The following is a 12,480-nucleotide window of genomic DNA, read 5'->3' as shown; positions in this document are numbered from 1 at the left end:
TAAATATAGAAATAGGATACAATGGGAAGAAACTTAAGAAATGCCAGTTGTCATTGAGAGCTACTATCATATATACCATTGGTTAAGCTCTGAAATCGAATTTTCAGTTCATACATGTAAAGTTAAGCCTATGAGTGGCCAATGTAGCTTTTCAAACTGGTTACCAAGCTTAGAGTGATTTGTTAGTAAATGAATCTATCATTCTTAATGCTCAAATCTGTTAAATTACATCTACATGTATTTTAAATGTACATGTGCAAAGCAATCTCTTGTTGTTAGGTTATGCAGCAGTGGTTTGATAGTCACTGGTATGATCCTGGGAGAACCTTCTTGACTTGAGTAACTCTCTGGAACAGATTCTCAAGTTGCTGTGTTTTATTTTAAGTTTGAATTTGATTCCCCCAGTCTTTGTTTTGATCTGATTAAGTCAACCATTTTCTTGGATGCTTACTCCTAGGGGAAAAAAAGGACTAGATGGCATGCAAGTTAGTATTTAGAGACTAAAAATAACCTTTTCAGCTCCACACTGCATCAGGATTGAAAATGAAAGATCATGAAAGGCAGAGATCGCTCGGAAGCAGTGTGGAGCAAATAACTTGGGAAATGAAAGAGTGATTTGTTCAAAAATGCTTTTATATAATCTAGGCCAGAAGAATATTTTTCAGGCACTTGAATAGCTTTTTCTGATTAAGTTTGTGTAACAGCATTTTTTTTTTTCTACAATGAATTACAACTTGTTAACAAGGAAACATGGATTATTCCATTAACTACGAAACCTGTTCTTCACACTGCTCTTCACCCAGGCACCCTCTCAGCCTCTGTCACTATTACCTTTGTCTAATTGCTTCTGCTGAACCTTGCTCAGACTGTTCCCTTTGGATTCAAGTATCTGCCTATGTTCCTGTTCATGTGTGACCCTGTGCCTCTCTAGCAAGAGTGCCTGACCTCTGATGTCCCTGGAAAATAAAAGTTTCTGCTTCTTTGATTCCCTGGTCTCTGCACTTGGTGTTTTTATGCAGGTGTTTTGACTTCTGGCTCTGTAGGACAGGATTGCGTGCAATGTAGCTCTCCTGCTGGTGCTCTTACACCTTGCCAGGCAACTGTAAAGGTAATAGATCATCTTTTATTCTCCCTAGATTGCTTCTATTCAAAGTATTCATTTGTATAAGAATGTGCTAACCTGACAAAAGATGCATTAATTTCTTGTTCACAAGTCTCTCTCCATTTGTAGGTTAATCATTTTCATTCAGTTGCTTTTGAATCAATATGGGAGAGCAACAAACCTTCATTAATTTATGTGCATCTTGATTTCAGGTGGGAAATTGTATATGCTGGGAATTGCAGTCCTTTTCTGTCTGAGGGTGAGTGCAGATTCCTGATAGCTGAGTTGCCAAGGTTAAACAAGTCCCGGTTTGGAAATATAATAGTTTCTTCCATGTTATTAAAAGCAATCTCTTAGAAACAGGTCTTTCAGGTGGGTTACTGGGAAGAGGTGCCTCTACGTTGTTGTAGCTGAACACAGGTTTTGGGTAATGCTTATTTTATAAGTAAAATCTTATCATAGTTACAGGAATTGACTCAGATTGTAACGTAATCACAACCCAACAGTACTGCTGCAGTTATGTGTGCATGATCCAGTGGGCAAACGCTCTGCCCGGTAATTGGAAATTCAGCCAGAGCAGCGGGATGCAGAATGGACTGCATCCTATGTAAAATGTTTTGGAAAATCAACTCAGGGTTACTATTATGGCTTTAGGCTTTGTGCCTGTGTATAAAACATTCTCGCCTGGGTGTTTGTGCTCCGTATTAAACAATCTAAAGAGTATTCTACTCTGAAGAGTAGAATGGTTTATTTATAAAGAAAAGTAGCAGGTCAACAACATACTGTAGTTTCGAACTTTATGGCCCAGCTTCAGAAAACCAAGGCACTGCAGTAACTCTGATTTGTCTATGAGTATAAACTGAATGAAAGCAATGTGAGCTGCTGGATTTTTATTGCCACGCCATAGCTCGTAAATCATGGCGTGTTAGTGAGGACTGGCATTTCTCACAGGGAAACGTTAGTCGTCTTGACATTTTTCCAAATTCATTAAAAGTTTTTAGCCAGTACTGCTGAGGAACAACTGCTAGGAATTTGTATATATACATACAAATCCTTAATTGGCAAACAGGCATACTTCAGTGTTATTCGCAGGAACTAAACATGTCTTGTACTCTGGTGGTATTCTTAGCCTGAGAAACAGATAACGTGCAGTGAGTCACTGTGTCCAGTGCTGCTCTTCCTTAGCAGCGCTTGTGGAGAGGATGCACGCTTCATTTTCCCACCTTTGTGTCTGATGTTGGGAGGCCAGCGGGCAGCAGGACTTTCAGGCACCCTTCTTGGCTGAGGGTGTCCAAAACATTAAAACTTCAAATGGACCTGCCAGTTACAGTTCAGTTTGAGAGAACGTTCTGAGGCAGTTCTGGTACAGCAAAGGATGCTGTGAGTAGGAAAGGCTGAGAGTAAATGGTAGGATGTCAAACACTGTATCTGTGTTATAGCCTGTGCCTACCTCCTGGATAAATAATTAAATGTTGCAGTGTTAATTTGCAGAACTCCTCTGAACAGTCATGAGGACAATCTTTTTGTCTTCTTTCATAGCAGAATTTGGCACCCAGTATGTTGGTTACAGTCATAAGAGAACCATAATCTTTTTTTTTTTTTTTTTTTTCTTTCATGTTAATTAGCTTTTAAGGATAGGTTTCTGTCTTAAAATGAAAAAAAAGATCTTACAGCTCAGGGTATCTGCTTTTATGTTTTCTTAACAAAAATGTGACATGTACAGGATATAATCATCACTCCTTCTTCCCTCTTTCTCTCTCTGAGACATGCACATGTGCATGCATGCACCCACCCACCCACCTGGAATATTTATAAGTAATGTTGTGATAACTTTGCCAATGTGCATCTATGTACAGCTTGTCCAGACTTATAACCAAATTCATTTCCCATCATAAGTCATGGCTAACTTTGATTTTTACTGCAATTTTCTGCTATATATAGCAGAAGAAATTCCTCTGTGTGAAGCTATTTTAAGCAAGTTTTGCAAACACCACAAGCAACAATAAGAACTGATTTAGAGCTAGGGTGAGGAACTTTAGCCACATGCACAATTGTAGAAAAGAAAACAAAGCATTTTAAAAACAATAAATTATATGGTATATGTTTCGAAAACTACTAGACTTGTTTGAGGCAACCTTCCAAAGATGGCCTTTGCCTTCTTGCAGATGTTGTTATAACAGATGCTGCACACCCAAAGTCGTGTAGTGGTGTGTTTAGAGCAGTCTTATTCCTGAGGGGTTTTGTCTTTTTTTTTTTTTTTTTTTTCCCCCTAATGTTTTAGCCTGTTCTCATATGCTTAAGCTGTTTTTTCAAGACATTTTTAATTTGTGGTATTTTCACATATAGTAGTGTGTTCTGAGATTACTAATAAAAAAAATATATATATTTTTTAATGTATACATGAAAAATAGCATTTCATAGAAATACTTCCTTTAGAAACGGATGTTTAGATACTTGACAACCCAAAGTGCCTTTCAATTTTCATCAGTTGTGTCTCAGAGTACTGTGAACTGTGAAGCTGAGGTCACATATTAGCAAGTGATTATTGGACAGTCATTGAAAAAAATGTTGAAAAATGAAAAAGTGGAAAAAAGGTTATTAAAATAACTTCAATTATTTCCCATTTGGTGCCTTAAAACCCATAATGTATGGTGTCTGATTTTGAATTTTAAATTAAAAAATTGTTTAAAATTCCTATAAATTCATTTAGCTTTTTGGAGATAAAAAGTTGCAGAATTAATTGAATTTGGTATTACCTATTTGCATGCCCCAAATCTTCCCTACAGAAATAAAAATAACACAATGACAATGAGGTAGTATAATTTTTTTTATTTTTTTTTTGCAAATGAATACTGCATTTTTTCCCAGAAACAACATGATTGAACTGTATTAAACAAAGTTTTATATTTACAATAACTTGTTTTATCCTTTAAGTGTCACTTTTGACTTACTAAATACGGGTAGTTTGTTCTCTACTGTTTATGTATTTTTTCAGGTTTTATCTGTAACAGTTTCTCTTACATTTTTGACACAGATACCTATCTGTTCCAGAACTAGTATTTGCTACAACCAGAGACTGAAATGGTCTGAATAGAGTGTTAAATAACTTGGCTTTGACAGCTCCATCGTTTCCTCAGAACTTGGAACAGAATTTGAGCTCTGCTTCTACGCTATCTTAGATTATAATGCCATCCTTGCCTAATGAGGGAGGTATGCAAGTCTTGTATTTTTAATATAGCCTATTATTTCTGTGGGCTTGTACTTGTAAGTTGCAGTGAAGTAAATGTTTGTAACTGACTAGCTCAGATGTTGCATGATGGATGGTATGGTAATTTTAGTTCATTTGTATACATTATTTGAGATATAAATGTGTTGTTGACAGATAAAACATTATTTTTCAAAGATAACCATGGAACTGCTTCTGTGACTTTGCGGTCGGAACTACCCTATCAAAGCCCAATTAAAAGAAAGGTCAGAAAGAAGAAGAATGGAGTCATCACTGCAAATGTTGCTGGCACAAAATATGAAATTGGTAGGAAGCTATAGATCTTGTTGTTATCATAATAGCAATTGATGTGAATGGATTACTAACTAATGGGGTGAATTAATGGATTTTGCATCAAGCTGACAGTGAGTCATTTTGAAAGGGTTTTATGTTCTGAGAAACCTTTTTTTTTTTTTTTTTTTTTTTTGTAACATTGCATTGGTAGCTTTGAATGCTGTACAAACATGTATTACTCCCCACTCCTTACTCAGGGAAGGGCCTTGATATGCAAAAAAATAATTAATAAAGATAGCTGTGGAAAAAAATATTAATCATGATTTACATATGAATTCAGATGTATACTTAAAACCTTAAATGATGAACAGTTTAAGTGCAATATTAAATACCCTTACTATTATGCAGAGATTTCTCAATTAAAAAGTAATAATGTTTTGCATTTTGATGAGGCTACTATCACACTAAATCTATAGTTTTTATTCTGTTGTAGAAGAAAAGATGTAGAAAACTAGAATCATGTAATTTGGCCTCAGCCTTTTAGTGTGTTTGTGGGAACGAAACAACAGCGTATTTCTTCTAGCTTTTGGTGTAGTAACAGAAGAGAATCTGGGAGTTGCCACTAATGCTGATTCTTGATTAACAGCAAATAATGACAATAAATATATACTCCTATTCAGCCTGTGATATATACAATAGGTTTGTTCTGATAGCTCTCCAAAACAAAAACAAAAACAAATGGCTCAGTATCGAGACAGGTGCATTATCCTCCTCAATGGAGTAGTTATTGGTAACTTTAGAATGACTCTCTCTACCCTAATCTCCTTCCAACTATGGAAATGGTTCAACAAGTTTTCCAAAGACTTCAGGGCTAGTAAGTATTTCAGAGACTTTCTGTGGCATCTGTGAAGTTTCAAAATGAACTGTTTACACTGGAAGCCAACTGATGACTTTTCTCAGGTTCAGGCTTTGAACCAGGAATAGTGACAAACTTTCGAACTCCAAACTCACAGCATACTTGAGTAGACCTTGCTGATTTTTACCAGGTGGGGAAGACTTCAAATCCAGAGATGTCTTCTCTAGAGAGGTGATATCAGAACAAATTTATTACACAGATAGCAATATGAATAGCTTAAGGAAAAAGAATTTCTTTTTGTTTCTTCTCTTTTTTCTTTACAAAAATCTTTTATCCAAGAACCTGTGTTATGCCTGGAACATAATCAATATTTTTTTTCTCTCTCTCTTTTTTTTTTTTTTTTTAATCTTAAAATAATGTATGCATTTGTTTTTGTAACTACCATACTAAATAAACTGTGGAACTATATGATCTTTAAGGTCCTTTCCAACCTGAGCCATTCTATAATATCTGGACTAAAGAGGCTTTGTTCCCTGTGTGCAGTGACACTTATATTTATCATAGTTTTAAAATTAAAGTATGTAATGGCCAAAATTTGCTCTAATAGCTGTGCAAGTGGACACTTACTAGGTCAGCGTGGAATGCCTTGAAGCTATTTACAGCTCCCATCAGTGATTGTACACTGCTTCCAGACTGGTACAAGGTGCTATACCATTGTAATGACAGATTTGCAATAGACTGATGGAAATCTTGCAAGTTAAATAAGAACTTGCATACTAATATTGTTCTCAGGCAAAGGAATGAATATTTAAAATGTTCAACATCTTGATCAATTTTTTAAATTTTGAAAATTAATCTATTTTTAGATATTCAAAAAATTCCTTAAGTATGTAATTTCTCTGTAGTACGTGTGGTAATACGAGAAATGGGATTCGTGAAAACACGTGATGAAGATGAAACAGCTAATCTTATATGGAGTGATTCTGCTGTGCAACAAGAAAAGATTGCTGAACTTCGGAACTATCAGGTAGAGTGATACTATTTTAGACATGGTTCAGTAAATTGTTTCACTCTGAGAAATTCAGTAATGTGTCACTTTTGGTTACACATATATGGAGAGGAAAAAAAAAACACAATAAAACAATACCATCCAGATTGCAACAAGGCTATACCACTACATATTTTTAAATACCGTTCTGTTTTTTGGAGTTATCTGTTCATACCATTTGGAAATATTTGGGTGCTGTTCTTTCATGCTTTTGTCTGCCAGTTCATTGTTATGAATTATCACAGTTTTAAAGAAGAGGCAAAACATCATTTATAAGTTGCTCATAAATTTTAAGCAGTAAATTAGGCAGAACTCTCTCCCCAAATAATAAATATTTTATTTTCCATGTTTTTTTTTTTTTCCTCCCTGGGAGGAGAATACAGCTTACTGCATCTTTAGTTAAGACCACATAGATAAGTTAAGACCACATGAGATACTTTCTTGAATGATATATAAGTAACACTGACTATGTTTGCCTGAGCATGTAGTTGAATGTTTTGAATGATTGTATTACTTATGACAGAAAAATTAAAGAAGTACCAACTTAATTTCTTTTTTGCTCCTCCCTCAGAGAATCAACCATTTTCCAGGAATGGGAGAGATCTGCAGAAAGGATTTTCTGGCAAGAAACATGACGAAGTAATCTTTTATTATTAAGAAGATTTTCAGCCATGGCGTTTAGTGCAGTACAATGCTGAATTATTGCCTTTTAGGTTTGTTTATTTTTAAGAAGAGGCTACAAGAGGACCAAGAATAATTTCCAAAGTTACTGTGTCTCTCCAGTTTATATCAGTGGAAAATGATGTGGGTTCAGTTCTGTGTCTACATGCTGCAGAATGCCTGAGGCAGCCTTAAGTTGTTATAATACATGTAATGTATAATATACCCAAGCATACATCATTTAAGAGTTGGAAAGGATAAATGACTAGTATGTGAATGGATATTACTTATTTTAAAATAATTAATGACAATATTTTTGTATATATCACATGAAAAATGTGAAGCATCTTACTGTTTATGTCAGAAATAAGTCAGACAAATTTGATTTTGTTATAAACTATCCTTCCTCTAGTGAAATAGATGGGTTTTGAAGAATTATATTAGCTAAGAATCTGTGAGTAAGAACTGAGAAAACAATAGTAAATAATGATTCATCAGCCTGGTAATAAGGAAGAGTTTTCAGAGAAATACATGTGAATTTTTTATTATAGATTAAACTATAATAAATTATTAAACTATAATAGGCTAGATTAAACTGATCTAGCCTAGATCAGTTTAAACAACAGTTAAAAAGAGTTAATCTTTTGGCCCCAAATTTTACCTACACTGCATTTGCCATTACCAAAATACAAATTGTTTTTATGTATTTATGTAATGTGATATCTCATTTCTCTTGTTCTCTTTCTTTTTTTATTTCGTAAATACTACACATAATATGTAGAATGCATGCAAATATTATGTGCATTGCCGTGGTGTCTACATGTCCTACTTATGGACCAGAATCCTCTTGTTCTGGTCCATAAGTATATAACTGCTGTACAAGCACTTCACTGCCCCTTCCAGACTTAATTCTAAGTAAAAACATAGAGATAGCACATGGATGTAAGCAGCTATTTGGAAAGATCTCAGAAAAAATGGAACAATTTTGGTCAGCTTGGTAGGCAGTGCTATCCTTGTGTATTGGTGCAGGTATGTGATTTAAAACAAATATGCAAGATGAGCAAAAGATTCATGCACATTGCATTCAAACACAGTCTTTCTCTCAACCTACTGAATTCTGAGATTGAAACAGTTTAAAGATGCTGAATGTCGAGATTGCACATATTACAGATAAAATTAGGATAATTTCTCTGGTATGATAACCCTGGGTTAAATATATCTATGTTGTGATATCAGCACTTAAACTCTGTTCTATCTGCTGATGTTTAATCAGTCTCTTTTTTGCAGTACTAGCCTCACAATTCAATATTTGGAATTCATAATTTACAAAACTCAGACATATATCTTGAGACTGCTTGTGAAAACACAAGTCAGTTCTGGTACGTGGTTGGACAGACTTCTGTATTTAGAATGGAGGAATTTACAGAATCACAGAATCACAGAATTTTCTAGGTTGGAAGAGACCTCAAGGTCATCGAGTCCAACCTCTGACCTAACGCTAACAGTCCCCCACTAAACCATTTCCCTAAGCTCTACATCTAAACGTCTTTTAAAGACCTCCAGGGATGGTGACTCCACCACTTCCCTGGGCAGCCTGTTCCAGTGCCTCACAACCCTCTCAGTGAAGAAGTTCTTCCTAACATCTAACCTAAAACTCCCCTGGCTCAACTTAAGCCCATTCCCCCTCGTCCTGTCACCAGGCACGTGGGAGAACAGGCCAACCCCCACCTCGCTACAGCCTCCCTTGAGGTACCTATAAAGAGCGATAAGGTCGCCCCTGAGCCTCCTCTTCTCCAGGCTGAACAAGCCCAGCTCCCTCAGCCGCTCCTCGTAGGACTTTTTCTCCAGGCCCCTCACCAGCTTTGTTGCCCTTCTCTGCACCCGCTCAAGCACCTCCATGTCCTTCTTGTAGCAAGGGGCCCAAAACTGAACACAGTACTCGAGGTGCGGCCTCACCAGAGCTGAGTACAGGGGGACGATCACCTCCTTAGCCCTGCTGGTCACACCGTTCCTGATACAAGCCAGGATGCCGTTGGCCTTCTTGGCCACCTGAGCACACTGCTGGCTCATATTCAGACGACTATCCACCATCACTCCCAGGTCCTTCTCTGGGAGTGAAACAGCAGCTATTTGTTCCATATAGCTGCTGTTCTGTCTTAAAATTTATTTGGAGAGAATAATGCAGAAACACTAATCATGTTTTGTTGCTTTTCTGCTGCATGCAGTCCTTTCTATTCACTTGGATCCTTACCTATTCCTAGCATATTCTGCTTGCTATTTTTCCCCCCTGCTGCATTTGAACTATGCAAATGCTCCTTGTGTGTACTAGACTTGGATTGCTGATGAGAAGGAAAAAGACAAACAAAACCCCCACCCAGTTGTATTTAAAATAAATAAATAGACATTTTTTTACACCCTGAAAGAGCTCCTTTGGTAACAGTGAATTTTCAGTAAGATCAGGTAAAACTCTTTGATTCCGCGACAATGAAATAAGGGATAACCCAAGAACAGAGTTATGAAAATTTTAATTTTTTTCAAAGACAAGATACAAATGCCCAGAATTAATTTATTTATTTATCTCTGCATTCATTTGTTGTGAGAAGTAAGCAAACAGCATAAAGAAGAAAGTGAGAAGGAAAAGATATAGAACAAAATTGAATACTTAGAGTGTATGAAGAATTACATGTCCTGGGTGATGGTGAGGAGATGTTCCTTTGGAAAATCTCCTGCAAATTCTTATTTCAAAACTTGTAACTGAATGTCAACACTTGAATTTGTGTGTCCATAAACGCTAAATTTCTTTTGCCACATAACAGGCATCATGAGATCAGTTTACTTAGTAAGTCATATTTGACTAGTGTATATACAGGGAAAATATTATGCTGAGGTAAAATGCCCTCTCAGTAAACTGAAATGTTAATAATGATTTTTTTTTTTTTTTTTTTTTTTATTACATGCCAGAGGTTACTTACATTTATTGGCAAGTTTCAAATTGCTATTTGTGAAAAAGTCACATGCTTTATTCAAGTAGCTGAGACCTGTTTACTCAGATAGTTGCATAGTTCAGAATTATGACAGAAAAAATGTCCTGCACATGTTTAAATCATGTTTTCTGTAAATAGATGCAATCTCCTCATGAGTAATAAGTGTGATTACAGATTGTATGCAATAAGTAGGGGAAAAGGTGTACAGGATGAACAGAGGGAATAGATATGAGATGTTTTTTGTTTACATTTAAAAGGTTTGTGAACTGGTCATGGATGAAGAGTCATTCTCATCTATCTCATCCACTAACCTCCTTTCATATCTGAAAAGTCAGAGGATCTTGAAACATAGGCAGTAGAACCTGTGCTACTCAACTGACAAGTCATTTCTTAAATAACCTACAGCCTGTACAAAACACCTTTGGTTCTTTTGCACAGAAAGTACTCAGAAATGAGAGCAGGGGCTGACTGGATCTGGGAGCTAAAATAGCACTCAGAGGAACAATAACTTGCTTTTTAGTTCTCAGGCCTCCTGGTAAGGACTGTAAAGGCTAAAGGACAGAGCAGCAGAGTGAAGAAGCGGTTACCCACAGTAGTAGATAACATGTGCTGGAAAATGGGGCTATTGTAATGGAATAGGTCTTCATTCAGGAAGCTGCTTGATGATGTTCCTACACCATTTGTGAATAGGGCCATGCAGGGAAGAACAGAGATGAATTCTTTTGTTGAAAGTTTTAGCAAGCATCTGAACTGGTAACAAGTAGTAAGTATTCAGCTTTATGTTATTGCTTGTAGTCTACCCAGCTATGCATAAGGTAAAAGAAGGCATAAAGAGCAGATATAATTGCAGTCAGAAAATAAGATATCTATAATATCAAGTTATATTTGTTAAATAGGGATATGAGTATTGAAATCTGTGAGTTAAATCGCAAGTTTCTGTCATGCAACACTTCAGGATGCATTTGAGACATAATTTGGAGAGGGACGTAAACTAACACAGAAGTTAATTTTTTTTGGCCTAAATATAGGATATTTTATGGCTAATAAATTACGGCTAACTTATAGGATAATTTAAGATATGCTCTTCAGTTAGCAAGGTAGTAACATCTCTAAACGTATAGTAGATGGACAGTTTAAAAATTATGCCTTAATGATGAATTATATCAACTCATTTTTTTGTCTCCTGAATATTGAATGGCTTTCATCAAACTAGATTTTTAAAAATGACAATTGTGATGAAGCTGCAGGAACACTGAGCCTCATGCAGTACTCCAAGAGTACTATAGCTATTGTGGCTTCTGTAGAGTGTTTGTTGGGTAGTTGGCTAACGGTTTGGTGACAGTGTATCTATTATACCAGTAGATCCTGGCTGCAGTCCTAGTCTTACAGATGCGGTTGGCAGTTCTGCTTCTTCTGTTAGTATTTGAGGCACTTAAAGTAAGAGTGTCTTATAGTGCATGGGGATCATCATGTAGGCTCATAGTAAAAATGAAATATTGAAATTATATTGTTTGTCTGTCTTACATGTAAGTTATCCTGATGATATTAGTTTCCATTAGAAAAGTAGAAGTATAGCTAAATCTTTAATTAAAAAAATAAAAAAATTCACCAAATTTTTTTTTTTTTTTTTTTAATTAAAGTCTGGGTAGCTTGCTATGTCAGTTCATTTCTTTTTAAGCATTCAGCTTTCTGTTGATCTGTGGCTATTTGTATTCCAGACGTGTCCAACCTGAATGCTAGTGTAGAGTTACCCAAACTGAGTTCATACAAAGTTACATGTGAAGTTCCGGGAGTTCTGCATACCTGAAACAAGCTAGCTGCTTCAGGATTTAACTCAGCAAAGACTAAATTTGTCTTGCTGGGAACCATGCTATGCTAGTCCATGTAGTACTACAAAGTATACAAAGCTTACATAACTTGGCTGCTACCAGTATTAAAGCTACCTCACTTAAAGCTAACCTGTATGTATCTAGCCAGCGCTGTCAGTGTGGTGTGGGTATATGCTTCCTATCTACCAGAGATAGGGCTTTGAGTGATGGAAACTTCTATTAACTAAATTCTCTACTGTCCTTTTAGGAGAATTAGAGGAGTTAGATGAATGCCAAAAAATGAGATGAATGCCAATAAGATAATAAATACAATATGATGATAAGCAAAAATGCACAAAATGGTCTGCTTTTGTTGTTCCTAAAGTATGCATGTGAATATGTCAGAGGTCTAACTATTCTAAATGAACTACAGACATCCGCTCTCCTTTTTTTATACAAAATATAAATTTTATACAAAAATACAAAAAAGTATTCTGCTAATGAAATTTTCTTGAAGATTATT

General features: G+C 35.9%; 1 protein-coding gene across 6 annotated transcripts in view; it reads left to right on the top strand.

Moving 5' to 3' along the window:
* TTLL7 (tubulin tyrosine ligase like 7) overlaps nt 1-12,480 on the top strand; it is a 72,335-nt gene that overhangs the window by 14,879 nt on the left and 44,976 nt on the right. For 2 of the 6 annotated variants that reach the window (XR_004253554.1, XM_032192656.1), the window contains exons 3-8: nt 1,020-1,108; nt 1,315-1,361; nt 4,137-4,312; nt 4,506-4,634; nt 6,363-6,484; nt 7,077-7,144. Coding sequence is in view for 5 of the 6 variants with exons in the window: in XM_032192656.1 (XP_032048547.1) it covers nt 4,288-4,312; nt 4,506-4,634; nt 6,363-6,484; nt 7,077-7,144 (344 nt within the window). In the remaining variant the exon portion in view is untranslated. The remainder of the gene's footprint in view (nt 1-1,019; nt 1,109-1,314; nt 1,362-4,136; nt 4,313-4,505; nt 4,635-6,362; nt 6,485-7,076; nt 7,145-12,480) is intronic. The other 4 variants (XM_032192658.1, XM_032192657.1, XM_032192659.1 and 1 more) reach the window with 4 other exon arrangements.

The sequence above is a fragment of the Aythya fuligula genome, chromosome 8 (assembly GCF_009819795.1).
Source record: "Aythya fuligula isolate bAytFul2 chromosome 8, bAytFul2.pri, whole genome shotgun sequence".
NCBI classification, from domain to species: Eukaryota; Metazoa; Chordata; class Aves; order Anseriformes; family Anatidae; genus Aythya; species Aythya fuligula.
Note: the sequence above shows the minus strand (reverse complement) of the source record. Positions and strands in the feature narration are given on the sequence as shown.